The sequence below is a fragment of the Eschrichtius robustus genome, chromosome 7 (genome assembly GCF_028021215.1).
Source record: "Eschrichtius robustus isolate mEscRob2 chromosome 7, mEscRob2.pri, whole genome shotgun sequence".
NCBI classification, from domain to species: Eukaryota; Metazoa; Chordata; class Mammalia; order Artiodactyla; family Eschrichtiidae; genus Eschrichtius; species Eschrichtius robustus.
In genome coordinates this window covers 103,656,300-103,676,634 of record NC_090830.1, presented here as the reverse complement: position 1 = coordinate 103,676,634, position 20,335 = coordinate 103,656,300, and the positions used below count along the sequence as shown (strand labels likewise).

General features: G+C 35.7%; 1 protein-coding gene across 7 annotated transcripts in view; it reads right to left on the bottom strand.

The window, feature by feature from the left end:
* Positions 1–398: 398 nt before the first annotated feature.
* Positions 399–20,335, bottom strand: part of PCGF5 (polycomb group ring finger 5) — a 115,997-nt gene continuing 96,060 nt past the window's right edge. For 6 of the 7 annotated variants that reach the window (XM_068548191.1, XM_068548192.1, XM_068548195.1 and 3 more), the window contains exons 8-10: positions 19,433–19,522; positions 12,402–12,461; positions 399–6,200 (exon numbers count right to left, since the gene is read on the bottom strand). In XM_068548191.1, the coding sequence (XP_068404292.1) occupies positions 6,153–6,200; positions 12,402–12,461; positions 19,433–19,522 (198 nt within the window). In that variant the 3' untranslated portion in view covers positions 399–6,152. The remainder of the gene's footprint in view (positions 6,201–12,401; positions 12,462–19,432; positions 19,523–20,335) is intronic. The other variant, XM_068548196.1, reaches the window with a different exon arrangement.

Sequence of the window (20,335 nt, the reverse complement as noted above, 5' to 3'; positions counted from 1 at the left end):
TTCTGACTCGAATGTCTTCAGCCCAACTAGGATTCACAAGGGAAGTTATTAATGAAACAAAGCTGTTACCTAAGGAGCTGAAGAAAGCAGACTGTCTTTCAAATCACTTGGGCCTTTCTTTGGTACTCAATTACTTTCAGAAGACGATTTGGATTAGATTAATTTAACAAAAAAAAGAAATTGTTCTAAAGTGTATGTGGACACACACCTCAAGTATTATTCGAGGGCCAGTCTGCCATCTTAAAAGTCAACAGTTCAGAAATCTTTAGAAAATGTTTATCGTCTCAAACATTCAACAGATATTCACAAAATTTGCTACAGTAATACTTAATGGAAACTTTTAAATGAAGGTTATGCTCTGCAACTACTGATAATGAAGAATGACAGACAGCAATAAATTATGCAATCAAAATTTTAATAACAAAGATACTATTTTTAACATGGTCAAATATACTTGGCTAAGTCCAGATCTTAAAAAACAAAAGTGTCTAGCCCAACAGTACAACCATACAGCTTTGTACAGAACATTCCATAGATCAACAGAAAATACAGTTGAGCACAAAAATAAAAAATATTTAAAGAGAATCTCTAAGCGGCATTTTATTTCTGCAAAACAGACAAATAGTACTGATTAAATATCTACAAGTGCTTTTCCTTTACAAAAATACATATATTCTTAATAGACTAAGTCATTAACAATGACCTGGTAATCTTTCACTTCAATTTGAATGATTTATAAGCTAAATCTTACAACCACAAAAAGGTTTTTATTTGTATTAAGATGTTACCACTTTTGACCAAAAAAAAAAAAAAAAAAAGCTTAAAATATTTTATATTTCAGAGGAAAATTAGCAACATAACTGTACAATATAGTCTATGATGGTTTTATTTAAAGTGAGGGCTACTCTATTGAAAACTGGTGCTTGCTGTTGTGTTGCCAGATGCAGGAACGCAGCAGAACACTGGTGCTCCCCCCACAAGCTCTTGTCGACCACAGCTTCATAAGGACACTTGGGCCCCCACCCCCATTCAAAAAAATACAGCGAAAGAAAACCAACCCCAAACAACGTTAGGCTGATCCCATTCCATTTCTAACGTGCAGAGCTCCTGCTCTGCTGGACTGATGTGAAGTCCACGGATACATAATCTATTCACTATCTCTGCACTGCCCAGAAATATTTAATCTTCAGTTTGTACTAGATTAGTTTCTTATTCCGTGAAGCTCTGAAAGATGGAAGAAAACTGGACCCAGTATTTAGTATGTTTCACTTGATTCTAGATTTAAAGGTAATTAAAATTAAAAAGCATTTCTGAATAATGACTCAAGTTTTGAATCCTAGAGAAAGGGGCATAACAAGTATTCAGACACATTCTAATGAGCATTTAAAATAATTTATTTTTGTTTAATTTCGTAACTTTCTGAAAAGGAAGTGCTCGAGCATTTTAATTCTATTTGAAAATACAGTAAGGATAGCAAATAAACACACTACTTGTGAAAACTACATTACATTAGGAAGAGAATCACTTTTAAATTATTTGGGAAAATGCCACTGTTTTAAGAAAAAACTATGAAAACCCTGTAATGTATATTTGAGTACATTTTAATGAACTTTCAATCTGAACTTTTTTCAACAACTATTTCAACTATTGAACTAGGTATATCAAGTAAATCCAGAACTAGTTGGTTATTTTGTGCTTTCAAAGGGTTTGAGTTTCTAGTATATTTAATATTTTTCAATTTTTATAAACCAGATTTGGCAGACATGTTATATTCCTTATTGTAGGGATAGGTATGTATCTTAAAATAATAGCATTTCATGTTTTTATGTTTCTAACCCAGAAAATTAAAGTTACGGCAAACTCACTCATTTTTGTAATTCCCACAACCAATATCTATATCTCACTGGTATAAAGCATAGCCTGCTGGAAAACTCCTTATGGTAAACCAGAGTATATAATGGAATGCATCCATCTTTATCCGATCCAATGCGGTTTACCAGGTGGCCTGTCAGGAAGACTTCATAATGTGAGCTTTACTTGAGGTGGCCCACAGCATGGGCTCCCCAAAAGATCGGTGTGAGGACAGGGCTTAACCTGGTGTATATGCTCTTTATCTGGGGCTTATCTTGCCGAATTTGGCTGTATGGCTAGATTCTAAAAACAAAGTCATTGCTGAGAAACAAGACAAAGAGTCACTTAAAAAAAAAAAAAAAAAACAAAACCACAGGCCTTTAGGAAAATTTTGCTTTTGAATACAGAAAAAGCATTTACTTATGTGAATCCAACAGAATGCACTATTTTCTATTACAAGTAAGCATGTCTGCACTTTTACCAAAGTCTGTCTTTAATAAAATTTCTCATATTACTAAGAACCCAGGAACTAAATAAGCGTAATTTTAGTCTGTATCGCCTCCATGGAATAAAAAGCTTCTCAAATTAGAATTTAAAATCTCAATTTCCATTTTCTTTTCAAAGTATGTATTTCTCCCACTTTTCATCCAGAGGGAGGCTTTTTGTTGTGTTAATCTCTTTTTCACCTTTGAGGATTTCCTAAGATCTGTCAGATGGTGCTGGAAAAACAAGAAACATAGCTGAAAGGAAGTATGTTCTGATTATTGCAAGAAAAACCTGCATTTGATTGATCTTACCATGAAAATTAAGTTTAAAGCCTTTCTTTGGTGATATTTTAGCAATTACTCAAGGTTATTGCCTAATTATATAAAAGTAACTTGCAGTCTAAAAATTTCCAACCTCCAAACAGTTAAGCTGTCTCTCTAACATGGTTATTAACAGTAAAATGTCTTTGGTGATAACTATTTTCTTATGAAAATCTTTCAAAAAGAGATTATTCTAACTTACAAGAGCCTATTTAGATACAAAACCATTGATAAGAGACAGGGACAGAAAACCCAAAATTTATGCAGTAAATCTAAAACAGAAATGCACTTTAGCAATGAGGCACTTTCTCTTAAATAGTTCAATAAAGCTAAACAGTTCACAATATTATATAACATACTTTTTTCCCCTTAAAGAATCATTTTAAGTTACACATAAGTTGAGCAAACTCATTACATTTATAAAATGTGGCATATTAATATGGGACAGATTTTTAATGCATAAAGAAAAATACTTTTCTAAAAGTAGTTAAAAGACATCACCCCAAGGTATCTGGACCCCAGACTGAATGACCTAATACTACCTCATCAGTGAATCTTTTAGCTTATTTGTTTTTATTCTTAAAAGTATTCTGTTAATCTGGAGAAAGGGCCATATTTGGATTTTTCTGTTAACTAATGTGATTACTTCCGTTAAAGTGATATCTATAAATAAAGCACAGGCCTTCTTTAGATCCAAGGTTCCTTGACCCTTGTACATCTATGATATCTAAAGCAGAGAAAACAGATTACAAAATCTTTTATGGAAGTAAAGTTCTTTCAGTTTGTTGCTTAAGAAACAAGAGATTAAAGAAAAACTTAATTTAGTTTTATTTTCCAATTTTGCATTCAGATGATTATTCCTATAGGCTATTTGTATAAGGAGTTTATCTTACTAGCACCCCAAGTTTGTAAAACTAACCACCTGTGTTGTTTTTGCCTGTAAATTTTTCTGTACCTCGTTTCTTACAAATTCCATAACCTGACTCAGGGGATAATTAACTAGGGATTAGTGTATTACTAGACATGAAAGTAGTCCCATACTTAGAAAACCATAGTTGAATATATATGAAGAAGTCTGTGGTTCTAATAGTAATACCACATTACTCAGGACCATCATAAAACGTGTACCTTTCCCCATATAACTGATGCCCTTCTTTATGCAAGGTTTTCATCACATGTTTTGGCACATATTCCATTGCATTTCAATAAAAGTGTTAATATATTAACATTAAATAAAGAAATTTTATATAAAAGTATTCTCAATTCCACAACTGCTTCCTATATATTTCCTTGGAAAATAGTGACATTACATAAGATGAGGCAACAAGCCAAATTTAATGAGATCACGTATATAAAACTCATTTAAGGCAGCAAGTTTTGTCTGGGGACCCAAAAACATCCAGGTCTCATTTGTGGTTTTTAAAATGCACTCTCTATTTTGAGTTAATTAAAATCAGCTTCCATAAGTAATCACTGACCTAGATGTGACAAGTTTACAAGAAATCTAAAAATTTCTTTAGGATGTCAAGGAACTGCATTTGACAGTGTAGCAAAATAATTTCTGTAGCTGGGGAGTAAATTCAGTTTCTGGTTTAGGGTAATGGTCTGTGCCAACCGTTTTTAAAGAGTTAACAAAAATCTGCCTTTAAAATTCTCTTTGTGAGCCCCTCCAAGCACAAACACAGTCTAACAAAGTGAAATTTTAAAAGTATTGCCATAACCTTTTTCACAAAAGTCAGGCCAAAAACAACAGAAAACTTTAGACTTTTTGACTTAAAGATATAAGGAAAAGATAATCATGACGTTTCAGCCTTTTATATTGTGAAATGCATCAAGATTTAGCTGTATTTTGTATGTGTTTCTTGGTCGTACACTGTTTTATTTCTAAGAAGCATTTTGAGATTCAGAAGGCATTACCTTGTGATACATTTTACCGGAAAATGTAGCACATCTACTATGTAGACAGTATAAAAACTATGTGTGTAACACACAGATTGTGCTCATGTCAGATTTCTAGAACAAATATTTTTTCCTAACTTTCAAGATTATTTCCTAAGTATTTCAGAGGTTAACTTTGAAACTGAGGAAATAGGCCTAAGTTTCAAAGCGTATTACTAAAACTTAATTTCCAAAGAAGTTTATGAAAAATAATGTAAATGTTAAGAGGTTTAAAATGAAGTTCTTCATATAATTTAAGGTGACAAGACTTTTTCTGACTTGCAGACTCATCTCAGAATGAATGGAAGACTTAAAAAAAATGCAAACTCAAGGACATTATCATAGCTCTGACCTTAAAGAACTTATGTATAAAACAATAATCCCATTTCCCCCTGATTACTACAGGATCTAAAATGAAATATCCTCAAACCATTAATTCTGGTTAGCATATTTATCTATTACACTGCATTTTTTCTATTTTATGCATATGGTTTGGAAATGTGACAGGTTACTAACAGTTTTAATCTACAATTGCTTTGAGATTTTTGAAATCCATAAAATAGCTAATGTCACCTGCTCTAAAAATCCTAATACTTAAACCATCATAACCTTCTGCATGCCACAATGACACACACCTAAGGCCAACTGAAAAAGGGAAACAATGCACTGCATTAGATAAGAGCCACAGTATAACAATGCACACATAAAGGGGGCTACATGACGGCGATGACATTTCATGAAGCAGCACCCGCTCGTCATAAGGCATTATGAAGGATTAACCTCACTTACACATTAATTTTGTTAGAAGTAAGTGTGATCAGCTGCCAACATTTCAAATGGTTGTGAATCTCACTTCAGCTCTCCAAGAAGTCACATACGTTTTCTGGAGGGTGAACAGGCCCTCCCTGTGCGACTGGTAGACTACACAGACAGATGACTCAAAATGCCTACAATTATAATGTGCTCTAATGTAAAGAACAATTGGAATTCTTCCCCAAAGGACTTGCACACTCAAGAGTGAACTATTTTGCACACAAAAAGCTTACTGAGAACAGGACAGTGGCTCAAGGGCCACTTTTCTAAATATATTTCCCATACAAAATAATTTCAAGATATAATAATTATTAGTTCCTTGTACAGCACTCTATTTAAACAAGAATTAATCAAATAGTAAGCACGTGAAAACTGCAACACCACAAAGATCGAGCCATATTACTAGTGTAATCAAACACTGGGACAGTCTTGGGACAGGCAAGCAAAATATTCAGAAGGCTGGATCGTGGCTGCACACCTAACTGATTTCAACCATGACTTGTACTGTACACTGTGAGACAGCACAGATACCTTATGCAGACGGTTCAGTAGCAGAATGGCACTTGGTTTGCTCTTAATAGAAACAACAAAAATGCAACTGACAATCTAGAGACAGACAATGGCCTTATTCGCATGCTGCAAGTCTGGTTGTGCCCCCCCAGTCCACACGCCGTTCACTGTGCAGTCTGTCGATGAGTAAACACGTAGTGCAGGATTCGTTCAGTGGGATCTAGGCCCCGTGGTCTAACCAAAATCAATCCTTGGTCGATACTGCAATACCATGGGGTATGACTATAAAATAAAAGCAGATGATGAATAAGACTGTTGATATAAAAACAATATAGGTTATACATAAAAGACTTTAAGAATGTGCAGTTATAGCTTACAGTATTTCCTGGTACTGGTGATTGTGACAATTGAGGTTGTAATTAAGACTGTATTTTTAAACGGCTACTATTTTCTAGAATCAGTCAAGTTTTCCATAACTGGCAACAAAGGTCAAGCTGGAAGGCCTGCAGATGTCATACTGCTTGCATATGTGAATAGTACTAATGTTAATACTTAGGGCGAGGCAGGGCCTGTGGAGGATGGAAAGCTCTCACCTGCAGTCACCTGTGGGGCTGAACAAGACAAGCCCGCAGGCCGGACTCCGTCAGGGCTGCTGTTTGTGAGAGCCCATTGAGTCACGAATTAACAAAGACCTCCTGCTATGAATCTAGGAAAACTGGGATAGTGTTTACAAATCACACATCTTAACTTTGACACTTGTTTTTAGGATTTAAAACTTACCTGTCACTTTAAAAATGTTGAAAAACAAGTAACTGTTAGACGAAACCGCCTCCTTTCAATAGTTGATACTACTAAATATTTGGACTTGACTATTATATAACTGAATGGTTCAGACTGTCCTTCGGTTTTGCTCTACGTAGGGAAGGTATCATACATCAACGTACAGCGCTATAGAGGAAACAGCTTCCTGTGGTAAAAGCCACACTGCTACTTCGTCTTTTTTACCCTCTGTTTTGTCATATCACATAGAACTCAAACATCAAAGTCAGAAAGGGTCTGAAGAACCAATGGTTTTCCTTTTCTTAAAGGTGCAGATTCCCCTTTTTAAAACTAAATTTCCAGGAGCTACTTTTATGAAAACAAGAAAGGGCTGAGATGGCTACTGACTTGCTTTCCCCCTTGTCTCTGTGTAGGTGAATGCAAAAATCCTGTCTTTCTTTCCTATAGACAAAAGTGGTAGACTGAGATTCCAGAACCCTGAAAATGACTGTTTCTGTAGGTGTCATCGCTATGCTACATCCTGGGAAGTCTCTCTCACCATTCAGCTCAGGGTTGGACTGGAGGGTAGGAATAAAAATTCCTAGATCTTGCTGTTCCCAGCTGAAGAAGTAAGGTGATGCCCTACAGTTTTCTAAGGACTGGAGTAAAAGTCACAGTCTCTCAGGGTTTCCATGGTCTAAATCTATTGTGGTTAAATTTTGCTTCCTTGTTTTTATTTAAACTTTATTCTGTTCCCTCTGAATCAGAATATCTGTGAGTGGGACACAGAAATCTGTATTTCACAAAACTCCGTGGGTTTTCTGAAGTTCAGGCAGAGTTGGAGACTGCTACCTAGACATCGTATTAACCTAACTTGACTACTTCCCATCCTACCTGACCCAACCCAGAGCTTGCCTCTCATTATAATAATCTTTCTAGCTTTGCTTTCCATTCCTGTTGAATCTGCATACTTTCTGCAAATAATTAAGTCACTTGTTCAAAAATCTATTCATCATGCATAGAAGAATCCATCACCAATTCTACTAGGATGTAGGAAGAGAGGGAAGTAAAATGGCTTGGTTGTCAGTGGTTGGGATTTTCTCAGTTTTTGGCTGAAAATGGTTTTGTCTTCTCCTCCAAGTAACCATTTGTATGTGTGTGTGTCCTATGACAACGTGAAGTTTAAGAATTATTGGTGTTACAAAACTGGAAATGGTTAAGGTAAACCTTAAGTCCTATTTGTGTTTCAGCTTGCCTTCTGCAGTAAAATGGCACTGCACGCACTGCAATGCAACGTGGCCTATCGCTCCTCTTAGTTAGTGTCACGGGACTGCGCTGAGGGGAGACTGCCAGTCCTCGCTCTCGTCATTTACTAAAAGAATCCATACTTCCAAAGTATATATATTTCACATTGTGATAATTTTAGAAAACGATAAAAATTGACTGGTTGATGTACTCTTTTTCTTAAAAAATAAATTATTTACCATAAAAGTAACTTGGTTTTAGATTTAGAAAATATAGAAAACCACCAAGAAAAAAAGGAGAATCATTTAAATCCCACACCCAAAGATAACCACCAGAGTCATTTTAATGTACATCCATCTAGTCTTTTTGTCTACATTATTTTTCTTTTTAAAACTGGAATCACGCTACACATATTGTTTGGGAAATAATTTTGTCCATAAAAGAATTTTGTCCATTAAAAAAATTTCGTAAACTTATTTCTACAGTATTTAACATGGTAATACGTGATCATTTTTAAAGGCTACATATGATACCTTTATAGAAATGTACAATAAATTATCAACAAATCTTTTACTGTATATTTTAATTTCTTTTTTTTTTTGCTATTATAAATTTATTGTGACCCAATGATCTATTCCCCACTCCCCACCCTATCTCCCCTGCACCCTTAGGATTGGTTCCTAGAAGTAGAACTGCTGATTCAGACAGCATAAGCATTTTAAAAGGCTTTTTGGTAAATGCTATCACACTGGACTTTAAGAAAGTTGTCCTATTTTTACATTTCTGGAAGAAATACGAGTGCTCATTCTTCAGTAGCCTCATCAATAATGAGTACTGTTCCTTTCCTCTCTCTTAATTTGGAAATTTAATAAGCATAAAATAGTATTTTATTTCTTCTTCCATTTTGACTTCTAAATAAGTTAACCATCTTTATATGTTTACTAGCCAGTTGTGTTTCCTTCTTTTGTGATTTGTCTTACCATGTCTTTTGTTCATTTTTCTATGGAAAGGTGAACCCTGTCCTACAGATTTGTATGGATTCTTTACATATTAGGGCAGCAAATCTTTCTGTCATATATTGCAAATATTCCTTATTTATGGCATTTTTGCCATGTACTTTTCAGTATTAGTAGTCAACTTGGTTTGTTTTCTTTCCTTTTACAAGTACGATGAGAAAGGCCATCCTCACTCTGAGGTTAGTTAGCCATGTTTTCTTCCTGATCTTTGATGGTATCATTTTTAATGTGTACCATTTTAGCCATGAAAAACACCTATAATGGGAGGTATGGATTGAATCCCCCCACCCCATCACCACCACCAAAAGTCTCAGTACAATTAACTGAAAACAAACCCTACTAGATCGCATCCCACCCCAACATATATGCTCCAAGTTCCCCGATTCCCCGGTCAACTGCTGTCTCTGCTCCAGGCCCTTGGCCACCTTGCAGCCCTCAAACCACCAGACACGACCACATCTCTGGATCTTTGCACTGCGTGCCCTAGGCCTAGAGGGCCCTACCCCAGATAGACACACAGCTATTACTCTCACTTCTTTTTGACCAAAAATCCCCAACTCAAAGAGGTCTTCTCTTGGCTATCTTATCTAAAATATTCTATTTATCTACTTTAATTTTTCTTCTAACACTATAAATTTTACTCATTTATCTTTCATCTGTTATCATTAGAGTATAGGTTCCATGAAGGAAATGAATTTTTTTTTACTTCTGTGTTCCCAGGGCCTAGAAGATTGCCCAGTGCATAATTAAGGGCTTAATAGATATTTGTTAATCTTTTTACCCTCCACTAATTTGAAATACTCTTGATAGATTCATGTTCCTGAGCTATTCTTTTTATTCATGTGTCTATGTTTAAGATAGTACCGGCTTTTAATTACTTTGGCTTTAAAATACATTTCAGTAGGTGGCCATGCATGTGCCCCGTGATTACTCATTTAAAAATGGGACTGACCAGAGGCACCAAGTTATATTTCCTGATGAACTTCAGAATGACTGACTTTGTCAAGTTAAACAAGAATCTGGTAAAAATGTGTTTGAAACTATATTAAACTTCATAATTTAATTATGGGAAGAACTGACATCACTATAACATTTAATGTACTAAATTTCCTGTGTGCAAAGTGGGATTGTGGTTACATATGAGAAGGTCTTTGATCTTAGGAAACATACGCTGAAGTATTTAGAGGTCGACTGTCATGATACGCGCAATTTAATTTCAAGCAGCTCTGTAAAGAAACAATAGATATATTTATAAACTGATGAACAAGATAAGGAGAAGAGGAAGAGGGAGAAAGGGGGGCAAAAAATGTAGCAAAATGTTAATTGGTAAATCTAAGTAAAAGTAAATGATATTCCTTTGTATTACATCAACTTTGTTGTTGTTTTGAAAATTTTCAAAATAAGAAGCTTGCAGGAAAAATTAGGACTTAACATCAAATTTTATCAAATGCCTTTTCAGCATCTACTAGTAGTTATCTGACTTAGTGTTTTTAGGATATAATATATATATATAATTTCCCTCTCCCCAGCATGAAGCCATTCTTGCATTTCTGATAAAAATACTACTTAGTCTTGGTTTATTATTCTTCTAGCATATTATTTTAGTATATTTAGTATGTTATTTACCATCTTTGTTTTTATGTTCAAAATAAGATTTGATACTCGTTTTCTAATTGCAGGTTCTCTGTCAGTTTCTGCTTTCACGATTATGTTACCTTTGTAAAATGAATTTGGAAAAATTCCATCTTTTTCAATGACTTAAACCAATTTAGAATGAGAATGATCTATTCCTTGAAAATATGAGAGAACGTGACCATTAAAAGTAGTGTTATATTTAGGTATCTGTAATTTAATTTTTTTTACGTCTTCCATAATTTAGTGATTTACATTTTCTTCTTGGGTGAATGTTGGTCCACTATTATTTTCCTAGAAAACTGTCTATTTCATGAAATTTTCACAAAATTAAAACATGTAATAGTATAAAGCTACACATATAATACTTTCTTATAATAGTGATAATTTTTTCCTTGAAATTTTCTAGGTGATTTTTGGCTAAAGATGTTCTGACAGGACTATACTCTGTAATGAAGTGTTGAAGTAAGAAAAGGAAGCGTGTGTGGATTTTTGAAAATTTGGTCTTATTCTAGTTCTCTAAAACTTTAGATCAGAGTTTAAGAATATCTTTATTTCTCAGGAAATAAATACACATCAGTGCCAAGAGTAAAAGCAAAAAGCCATGTATGTATGAGTTATAACTAAAGGCAGGAGCAGCACTACAATTCATCCCCAAATCAGCCGTGAAGCTAAAGTCAGCTGAAACATCTACGCATCTCTCACCAGCTCAGTTAAATTATTTACTCACCCCTCACCCTCAACTGCATAATATGAGGAGAAGGATGAGTTTTTTTTCTCCAAATGATTTTCTATTGGCCTTTATAGTTGCTAAATGTGCTTATTCCATTACTAAAAACAACAGGACTTAAAAAGTGTGTATTAAGAAACACACATTTTAATGACAGTGTGGGGATTTCCACAATCACAGCACTGACAATGAGACTGAGGGAAATTCTAGATAAAATGCTAATTTAACATTTTTGATTTGAAGTGGTTCTTCTAATACTTAACATATATTTATTTGTCCCAACCCTAAAATTGCAACATCAGAGGTAAGTCTGCTAGTAAAGTTTGTTATATAATTACAATTCTCCTTTCTTGGCTCCAAGGAAATAATTATGAAGACTACTTTAATTTCTGGGATAAAAGAACAATGGAGATTTTTAAGAAATGCCATGGTTAATCCATGGATTAAGGTTGATCATAGATCATCTCTATACTCAACAGTAATCCTTACTATTCTACACTTAGTCTCTTCTGTTTTCCAAATTTTTAAAATGTACTTATATTAGATAAACTTTTCTCAGAGGTATGTTCCCGTTTTCTCAGTGCGTTACTAAATCAGTTCACTATCATTTCTGCGCTAGAAGAGGTAACTCAAGTACAGTCCTTAGGACAGGGCCTAGTAAGCAAGCTCACAACTGCATTTAGCTGTTGCTGTTATTTAGCTTCACCTAATCTGGCATTTTATCTTTCACTTGTGGGTGAATGATTAATTAAAAAAACACACACACAAAGAAGTGTTAAGTATAGAGCAGAGATCCAATACGGAGCAGAGATTTCTCATGGGCTGAAACCGGTAATTATTAAAAATTCCTGAGGCATAAATAATGGCCTTAACATTTATAACTTCATTTTTAGTTTGGCAAAATTAAGTAGATAATTCAAGAGAACTAAAATAATGGGAAACTTTGGGGATATAAGTTGAAAAGACGAAGTTCTGTAGCTCAAGTAAGTCTTAGTTTTGCAAAGTTACATGTCTTAGGAACTTGAGTTTGGGGTGAAAGCAGTCACCTTTGTGGCAGGCAGGCATCATAGGGTCATATGTACAGTCGTGAGTGCCTCTTACCTGATACAAAGGGCCATCCTGAGGGCAGACTTGCGAAGCTGAGCAGTTCAGACACCGAAACTGCGGAGGAGATGAACTCATCAGATAAGAGGCATCCACAACTGGATACATATTTAAAATATTTTAACGTCAAACATGAGTCAACATGATTAAGTAAACACTTTCCAAAATATGGTAGTTGTTTTTGGAAAAAGTCTTTAATAACTTAGTGACTGGTAAATTTTAGCTTGAAATTATTTTAGTCTCTAGATATGAGTTTTGTTAATATTCTGCAAATATTTACCAAAACGGTGACCTATCCTTTCCATCTCCTCTTCAAATACTAAATTCCTGAGAAAACCCTCGCCTTCTCAATCCAGGAGGGGCCCTCTTTCTTCCAACTTTTCCTGTGAGTAATCTCTCCTAGATCTCCTCTACAACCACCCTGAGAGGGAACACTGTTTGAGGATCTCAGAGCTCCGAGAGGGGCAGGGAACTTGCCTCAGCCTGTAAGCGATCCATGTTCTGTTTTAGATTAGGTTCTTTATATTCCTCCGATTAGACTCTTAGTCTCCATAACTATTTTAATAGCATTAGACTGTGAGCTCTTTGAGTCTGAATCTTATTCATGTTTGCAATCTTAAGAGCTAAGGCACAGAACTGGCACACAGCAGCCACTCAAATGTTTTATGAGTAAATCAATGAATGAACATAGTTTTAAACTAGTGAGTAGATTCATTTCTAAATCTACCATCTTTTAACGGTTAACCATTCATATTAAAAAATCATTCCTAAATCTTGAGTTTTCAATATTATCCTGAACCCTTATTAAGCATAAACATTTTAACTGTAATGGAATTACGAAACATAACGCACTTTAAAATTATGCATATATGAATTCAACATCGTGTGCTTTTTCAAAACAGAAAAAAAAAAAAAAGATTAAAAATATGTGAGATACAAATTAACCAGGATAAATCTAACATCCCAGAGCAGGTTTTTAAAATATACTTTGGAAGAATGTTTAAGTAAGCAATTATTAAAACAAATACACTGGTAGCTTTTAAAATAAAATTTTAGATATTTTCCATTTCCTGAAAGACTTTAGCAATTTTTTTCCCTAGAAGCTAGTCCTTGAACTTCTGTACTGGGCTCATCAACGTGCCGTAAGGCACGCCCAGCACTGCTATCGCTGACGACCTTCCCCCTTCTCCCCGAAGACTCTCCACACTGGGGCCTGTCGGACTTTGCCTAACTATGCAAGTCCCAAATAGCATTTAACAAGTAAACAGAGTAGAAAGAGGCAAATTTCACTGTTTGTTTGGTTTTTTTTTCCTATGAATCTCTTTGGTATCAGTCAAGGTAGATGTTTGTTTTTCCTAAAATTGCTTGGTAATGCAAAGAAAGCAAAGCAAGACAAACGTGGTGCGGTAACTTTAGGTAGGGGCTGGCAGGGGTTGTTGGAAGACAGAAAACCAACCAGGATTATCTGGGAAAAGGGGGAGTCCTGAGAGTAGGTACTCAACCTACCCAAGGAAAGGTAAGCAGGAAGAACATGAGTTCAAGGTGAAAGCTGAGGCTGAAGAGACAGCGATATTAACAGTTAGCTTGCAGACATGAGACTAAGTGTAGGAGGAGAGAATTATATAATAATAATGAAAGCAAACACACATAAGCTATTAATAAAATAACATTTATTATGTCTGGCACTCTGCTAAGTACTTTATTATATAATATTTCATTAATTCTTACTAAAATTTTTCAAGATAGGTATTATTACCCCAATTTTAAGGACCAAAAAACTGAGGCAAAACTATGCAGCGGGATACAAGTGGGAGGAAATAGCTGCAAAATACATAATAAAAGATGAATATCCAGAATACATAAAGAGCTCCTAGGAGTCGGTAAGACAAAGATAAACTTCACAATGGAAAAAAGGGGCAATGGGTATGGAAAGAAACTTCACACAAGAAATACAAAATTGAAAATATGAAGTGTTGGTGAGGGTATCAGAAAATGGGCACTCATACATTATTGGTATGACTATAAACTGCTAAAACCTTTTTAGAGGACAATTTATCAGTATCTATCAAAATTTTAAACATGCATACTCTGCTGTAAATCCACATCTGGAATTTAGCCAATAAATATGCTTCCACGTGTGCAAAAAGATATATACACTGGAATACAGCACTGTTTGTAATGTCAAAGTATTTGAAAAAAATCTAAATGAGTCAAATCAAACGAGTATATTAATCAAATTATGCTACAGCCACACAAGTGGAATACTATCAACTTGTTACAAATAATTATTTTAAAATTTACTGATTCTCCACAAGACATATTAACAAATGAGAAAAAGAAGCTGCAAAACAATACATATGAACCCATTTATGTTTCAAAAACTGTGATGAACACTGCGTGGATATTATAAACAGAATCCATGTAATTAGACTGGTGATTAAGTCCCTTCTAAACTGAGGTCTAATTCTTCAATTCTACACCCTCAATTTATGGATGTGGAAACTACAGGGCAGGCCAGTGGTCACGGATCATGTCCCCTAAGATCATCTTACTCAAAGGGTGGCCCAACTATCAGGTGCACCGGCAACGCCTGGGAGCTTGTCAGAAATGCAGAATTTCTGTCCTCACCCCAGAACTACTGAATCAGAATCTGTATTTTACCAAGATTCCCCAGGTGTTTTGTGATTTGCATTAAAGCTTGAGAAGCAATGGTTTAAAAAAAGGTATATTTTCTCCCACTAATAAGCAAAAGATGAACACCAATCTTGAGGTGCAAATACTGTTATGAACTGAAAAATTTCTGGGACTTAGCTAAGTTTGACTGGATATTTGATTCCTAAAGATAAAATGTCTTTCAAAAATGCATCACAATGAAGACAAGGATCCAGAAAGAGCACAGAGGACAGAAAGCAGGCTGAGCCTGAAGTGAAACCGTTCCAGGATAAAGGGGAGGAGTGGCCCAGATGCTGTGTGGCACAGGCAGAAATGTCCTGCTCCTGAGGAGTGGAGGCAAAACTGACTCCCCGCGGTTCCCCCTAGGAGTCTAGCAAGAGGACAAGGCCAAGAGGTGATGTGAATACGGGGGCTCCTGCCTGCGGCAAAAGACCCAGAAAGGCAGAGGTGGCATCCAACATGAAGAGGGAAGAAAACCACAGACTCAGAGACACACAGAAGAGTCCAGAACTTCAGAGGGCACCCCACAGCACCGAACAAAATAAAAGACTGCAAATGCCAGCCAAGTCAATCAAGAAATTTAATCCAATGCCAATCTCAATCCCATTCTCAAGCTCACCTAAACAATAAAGGGGGAAAACTAGCCAACATAATTTAAAAAATAGTAATAATGAGCTTTTTCCTAACAGATGCTGATAGACATCATAAAGTAACCTAGAAGGCCCAACTATTTTCCTTATAAGTTAGTTTGGACTTTATTTAAATATATCCCAAAGAAAATGGACAATTGAGGAGTCTTAGATAGGGGTGTTATGTGATCAGATTTTTATAAAAGCTATGATGTGAAATGCTGGTGTAGGATAAGTCCTACTCAGAAGAACAAAACAATGTCCAGGAACATAGATATACACATCTGCATGTGTACACATACGTCTAGATACATATGCACAGATAATGGTGACATCTCAAAACAATGAGGCAAAGCATGACTTATGCAATAAACTATTTCTGGCAAAAAATTCTTAGAATAAGTTTTAGAGTCTTAGCCTTGTTGTAGGTGTGTGTGTGTAAATGAACAAATCCCAGGTAGATTAAAATGTTTAATATAAAAAAGTACCAGTAGTAAGTGAAAGAACCATAAGGCGGTCATTAGTTTAGGAAATATGCCGACCCCAGCCCAAGACAGAGCCAGTTAGCAATGCCAGTAGAGACAGTAACGAGAGCTTTTCAGACAATCTGGCATCTTGCTGGCAATGAAGGGTAGAGATGGGAAAGGATGTGACTGCAGTAAATATGCTGGAAGGGGCTTAATCAAGAAAGAATTGTTTTATTGTTAGTTTGTCCATTCACTCCAACTGTCAGAATTCATCAATTATAATAACTCATAATTAACTGGAACATGAGCAAAAATTTAAAATTTGTCTAACAGAAAACAAATGGGAAACAGACTGAAATAAACAAAGTGACCTTTAGGCTATATTTTGCCTAACTACTACCTTATAAAAGACAAAACTTTCATTCAATTTACTCTTCAAACAAATACTTACTGAGTATCTGTACTAGGCACTGCTTTAGGTGCTGGAGACTGAGCAGTGAACAAATAATCATCCCTACCCTCAGGCTACATTTTAGTTGGGGACAAACAATAAACATACAGAAGAGGCATAGTGATGGTATGAAATACTGTGGAGAACGGCAAGGCATGACAAGGGGTTAAGAGTGCCAGATCAGGAGAGGGGTTGGACTATTAATGGAAGTCAGAGGCCTCAACTGAGGAGGGGATGTAGAAGCAAAATTCTCTGAGTGAAGGGGGTAAAGGGAACAAGTTAGGTGGATATTTGGGGAGGCAAGGGCAAGCCTGGCATGTTAGAGGAAACAAACACAGAGGCCAGTGAAGCGAGAGGAGGGAGCAAAGGGTAAGAGCAAACATGTCTTTGGGGAAAACTGTGTGGGGTCCACCATCTATAGGTCCCTGGAAGGACTTTGGCTTTTATCTAAATGCCATTAGACGGTAAGGGAGAATTTAGAGCACAGAAGCGATATGTTCTAACTTGTGTTAAGAGGGTCACTCCGGCTGCTGTGTTAGGTGAAGATGGGAGGGGGCACAGGTGGCAGCAAGAGTAGAAGCGTGGGATAGGGAGGGTGAGAGGGAGACGCAAGAGGGAGGAGATATGGGGATATATGTATATGTATAGCTGATTCACTTTGTTATACAGCAGAAACTAACACACCACTGTAAAGCAATTATACTCCAATAAAGATGTAAAAAAAAAAAAACTAAACTAAAACACATAGCTGTGAGAAATTAAAGATGTAAAAAAAAAAAAAAAAAAAGAGTAGAAGCATGGAGCCCAGTTAAGAGACTTTTATAGAAATTCTGGAGAAGAGTGCCAGTGGCTTGGACCAGAGTGACAGAACAGGAGGTGATAAGGTATAACTGGATTCTCATTATTGTATTTTGACGGTAGAGGTCAAAGAATTTGCTAAGGATGGATGAAACTCATCAGGACTGACTTTAGGGATTTGGGTCTGAGAAACTGGAAAAATGGAACTATTAATCTTGGAACTGCTGAGAATGTGAAGGCTGAGGGAGAAACAGGTTTAGAGGAGGAGAACAAACAAAAAACAGGGCTGTCAAGCCAAAAAAAATGAAATGGGCTATTACTTTACTGTTGTACTAAGTATAAAATGTGGTATTTTTTTCTATTTATTGGTTGTTTTTACCTGAATAAAAATAAGGTACTAAACCATTTTTTTGAACCAATTTTTATTAAAATATGCCTTAACCAGGGAATTTAAACTATTCGGAAATGTGTAATCAGAAGCACAACTGTAGTAGACTGGTTTCTCTTTATTAATAACAATTTCTATGAATTAGCTCTTTCATGCTTTGACATTAAAATAACTGGCAGTGTGGGAGACCTTTGGGAAGGGATCTGGTGAAGGACAAGTGAGTATCAGTAGATGTCTTGCAGTGGATGACGAGTTACAGCTCTTCAACCTTAAGGCAAACCTATTCATAATGATGATATCAGGCACTAACACATACTGAAGTGTCCAATGAACTATCAAAGAAAGCTAAAATTATACCAATATTGTGGTATTACTATTATGTGTAATACCACAATATTTAGGCCCCAGCAGGGCCAGGCAAGAGAACTGACTACATCTGTAATCTGCACTTGGTACCCGAAACATTCTGGTTAGATGGATTAAATGAGAGTGATGTATGTACAACCATTTAAAAATATATAAAATGTCATAGGCAAGTAGTAATTTACCAAATACAAAGACAATTAGAATAAAAAAAAAAGGAGCCCTAGAGAGGTTTCATGAGTTCCTCAAGGCACACAACCAGTTGGTGGCTGGGACTAGAACATAACTTATTCCTCCTGGTCACGAGAACTCAGCCTCACAAGGAAGGCGTCATCCAAGTGGGATGTGAATAGAAAAAAATTCTGAATTAAGAAGTTACGTGCTTCATTTATTATTGTATCATACCAAGACAGTTCTTCTGAAAAAAAAAAAAAAAAAAAAAAAAGTTCCATAGATGTTTACATTCAACATAAGTATGTTTTTGAGCCACTGTAATTGTGTGAGGCTGCATTTCTTAATTTTGTGTTTTTTATAATTACTACTGTATTCCTTACTGCTACATATCAGCGTTATAATCCCTAGCCCCTCAAATTTCCCTAATATCAATGTTACATATAACTCAGATAAGATACACTTGAACCTTCTAATTAACCCTAATCGAAGATATAGTTCAAAATACAAACTCTTTTTGGGTTTTTAAAAAAATTTTCTTAGTTTCCTCCTTTTAATCATCTCTCCCATATTGCCTGGGGCCTAAGGCACAACAATCTAATTCTGGCATCAGAAACCACTGCAAACTCACTTACCCTTCGGTCCGATTTTATACTTTCAATGTAAAGGTGGTACCTGAAAAAAAGATTATCTAGATTCTACCCTATCTGTTTCCTCTACCACAAACAAAAAATATCTTAACCATTAAACATACTAGTCAGGGCAGAACTTAAAAGTTCCCATAATTTACTGGGGTTTAAAAAAATGTAAGTGCTATCTCCTCCGTCTCTAGGTTAGCTGAGTTCTGAACATATTCAAACTGATGTTTTAAACTTACCTTAAATATAACAAAACCACATCTAACACACATCTCGGCCTTGTACTTGGGACCAACTATCATGGAGTAGCTGAGAAACAATAAGAGGAACCAGTTTCTTCTCTCCCAAGCTAGTTTTTTTGTTTTTAAAGTGTCTAAGTAACTGTTAAATTTGAATAACATAATGGTAAAGAACTAAATATACACGTAGGTAAATATAAAAGCAATTTACGTTTTCGCCTCTTAGTCGCCATCTTGTCATGTAGATGAACTCCATAGTATGATCCTTCCCCATAATTTCACCATTGCACAGCACATCCAACTTTAAAAAGAATAGTTACAGATCCATTAACATAAATAATTCTCAATTCATAAGTGTTTTACACTTTTTTTCCAAATTTCAAAAAAGATTCAAATACTTATATCAAAATAGAAGTAGTGTCCATTATTTGAAAAGAACACTGGATCCTTCTATTAAAAGCACTGCCTCATCTCATAGGTATTAACAATTCAGATATAATTAACATGAATCACTGTCTGTCTTGTCCCACATACCTCTATCTCAAGTTCATCACCTAATTTTGAAATGTAGTGTGAACTTTCTTAGTCTATGTCTCTGTGCAGCCTTTGAGATTTAGACATATTTCTGTGATTTCTTACTGAATGAGAAGAAACTGTGGAAACCTTATAATTCCTCATGGCACATTTGGCTTATGAATTCATCTCTCATTTGAAGGAGCTGCTTTCCTCCTCTGCATTAGTTTATATTTGCAGCGGGTAAATGAATGGATATGGATACATGATTTTTGGGGTCTTCAAGGCATTCAAGCTGACAGAACAATTAGGACCAGGCCACAGGCCTGCGTCTCCCAGGGCTCTCCACCTCTCTGCTCTGCTTAGCTGGTAACCTGCATAATATTTACCATGCCGTCTTCCCACCTTGTATGGAACTTCAAAAAAGGGTCATACTTATCAATGCTCACTTTTGCTCTAGAGTTGCAGCAACCAAACAACCCCTGCTCCCCCCAAGTCCTTAACAGGGCCACAGGACCTGTGGCTATGATTTACGAATTCAACAAAGCATCATTAAGCATTTATTATAGATCCCTATAAATAAAACATTTCGGTTCTCTAG